We start from the raw sequence: 2,500 nt of genomic DNA on the forward strand, positions 1-2,500 counted from the left end.
AGGGAGTCGCGTACGCGCTGTCAGGCGTGTCGATTCCAAGGATGTCTTCGCGCAGGAATGGCCAAAGATGGTGAGCACTTATACACAACTAAACTCATTAGCTTGTATATAATCAACACCAAAATCCTATTGTTTGTGTAAGATCCCGATCAGTCTGTCCTAACCGTCTACTCCTTCGCAGTGAACACGATCCCGAAGCGCGGCCGGAAGCGCCCCGTCAGCGAAGACGACTCGCACAGCCCGGTCTCGCAGCCCAGCGACGACCTCATCCACACCCTAACCAGCGCACACCACGCCACCTTCTCCCCTGCTTGCCACGCCCAGCAGCTCTCCGAGGCGAGTCTGTGGGCGGCTGAGGCAGACGTGGGTGTGGAGGGACGTACCAGAGCGCAGCAGTTCGCCATGATGGTGCCGGGGATTGCCAGCCTGCCCGCGGTCGAACAGCAGGCCGTGCTCAACCAGGCTGTGCCGGAGGTTATGGTGGGTTCAAAGGCGCTTTTTACCAACTGCCCTTCATGATAACTGAAACTGTCTATTGCCCTTCAAAAATGATATGGCATATTCTAAGACCACGTTCTCATCTTGTAGATTCTGAGACTGGCTTCGCGATTCGTCCCCGAGCACAAAGGGTTTGCTGTTCCCGGAGGACTCCTGGTCCCTCTGACCGCCGTAGTAGAGGCCCTGGGGCGTTCCTTGGCCCAGAAGCTGGTTCGACTGGCAACATTTCTTCTTTACATGAGCATTGACGATACGGAGGTAAATATGCGAGCGTGAATCGAAATGAATTTCAATATGCAGTTTAAATACTTACTTGAATATGCGATTTAAATATCTTTTTCTGTTTTCATGTGATGTGTAACTATCCCTTCTTTATCACCAGTTGTCGCTGCTTTGTGGCATAGTTACCACCCTGCCCGACCGGCTATCTGGCGATTCCGAGGCCCTGGAGGCTTTGGAGGAGCAGCACGACGCCCACCTCCGCGCCCTGCAGGAGTACGAGCTCGACAAGCGGCGTTCGAAGCCAAACGCTCTCGCCAAAATCCTCTTGCGGCTCCTCGACGTCCGGGCAATAGCCTTGCGGGAGGCAGGGCGACTCATCCTGGCGTCGCGCCCTGAGCAGCTGGCAGGAGGCGACGTTCCCGCGGAAGGCACCGGCTACAACCCCAGTCTGGCCGAGTACCTTCCGGAGGAGGCTGCGTACCTCGAGGGACAGGCCACGCACCCTCATGGCTCTTACGTCAACAATAAAGTTGAACCCAGTCAGGTTTACCAGGGTATGCCCTTCGATCACCAACACCAACAGGGGCGCCTCCAGCACCAACTTCATCAGCATCAGCAGCCCGCGCGCACCCATATCATGCACAACCAACAACAGCATCAGCACCAGCCGCATCACCAGCACCAACAGCAGCAGCATCATCACCAACAGCATCACCAACATCACCAGCAGCAGCAGCAGCAGCAGCTATACTACCACAACCCTCAACAAGATCGCCAAACGCAGCACCAAGTAATGCTTGATCGCGAAGAGCAACAGCGGATCATGAAGGCCCTGCACGAGCGCCAGCATGGCCTGCATATGTTGCCAGGACGCCAGGAAGAGAACCTGGCACAGGAGCCGCGTCAGCAACAGTGTCAGGGCGAAGTCTTATCTCATGATCGTCAGCAACAGCAAGAGATCCAAATTCTCGAAGAAAACCAAGAGGATTCCGAAGGTTGAGGGTTAATTCGCCTCCCTTCCACATCCGTCGAAATTGTTAATGGTTTTAAAAGTTTAGTAAAAGAGATTTTTATTATATTTACGAACTGCTATTCAGTTTTCAGTTCTATAACCTCCACAGTCCTAGTCACCTAAACACTGGCGGAGATAAGCTGTTCTTTTGTTATCGCGATTTGCAGTTTTACTTTTATTTTTTTGTCGTAGCTGTTAGTAACCTTCATGTCTTTCTGTACTCTTTATACTGTTGCTCTCAGATTTTATATGTTCTGTAGTCTAATAACAAAGATGGAAACATTTTACAAAGGACTTCAAGTAGTCATTTTTACTTTTTTCTTCATATGTAAATAAACCCGAGCAAAATATATTGACTTTTTAATGGAAGATTCCTATTAGCTTGTAGGTCTCGTAAAATGGATGGGTAGGTCGTCTCAAACAACGCATTATCTTTTTAACATATATTTCAGCACAAATTATATAGCCTGATAATAAGCGTATTAATGTTACATCAGGTGATCAGATTACACTCAAGTGTTGTCTTAACCTCAGCGAAGAAGGAAAAAACCTTTTCCACTTCACTCTACTGACACTCTTTTCACTAGTTCTGTGCAATTTACAAAAAAAATGTAAAATACCACCAAAAAATTATAGCACCTCGAATAAAGAATGTTTTGTTCTGTGTGTTTTCTAATAAGATATTACATTTTTTTGCACAATTTTTGTTGTCTCCCCCTGGGCGGAGGTTTTGGATGTCTTAAAAATACATATTTTATCATTAGAGGC

At 48.5% G+C, this 2,500-nt stretch overlaps 1 protein-coding gene across 2 annotated transcripts in view; it reads left to right on the plus strand.

Moving 5' to 3' along the window:
• Positions 1 to 2,082, plus strand: part of LOC122258406 (uncharacterized) — a 4,188-nt gene extending 2,106 nt beyond the window's left edge. For both annotated transcript variants that reach the window (XM_043024335.2, XM_043024334.2), the window contains exons 6-9: positions 1 to 70; positions 182 to 480; positions 589 to 756; positions 881 to 2,082. The exon at positions 1 to 70 is cut by the window's left edge and continues 72 nt beyond it. In XM_043024335.2, the coding sequence (XP_042880269.2) occupies positions 1 to 70; positions 182 to 480; positions 589 to 756; positions 881 to 1,720 (1,377 nt within the window). In that variant the 3' untranslated portion in view covers positions 1,721 to 2,082. The remainder of the gene's footprint in view (positions 71 to 181; positions 481 to 588; positions 757 to 880) is intronic.
• The last annotated feature ends 418 nt before the right edge of the window (positions 2,083 to 2,500 follow it).

This window comes from Penaeus japonicus, unplaced genomic scaffold (genome assembly GCF_977035675.1).
Source record: "Penaeus japonicus unplaced genomic scaffold, GWHDUDI00000001_assembly GWHDUDI00000013, whole genome shotgun sequence".
NCBI lineage: Eukaryota > Metazoa > Arthropoda > Malacostraca > Decapoda > Penaeidae > Penaeus > Penaeus japonicus.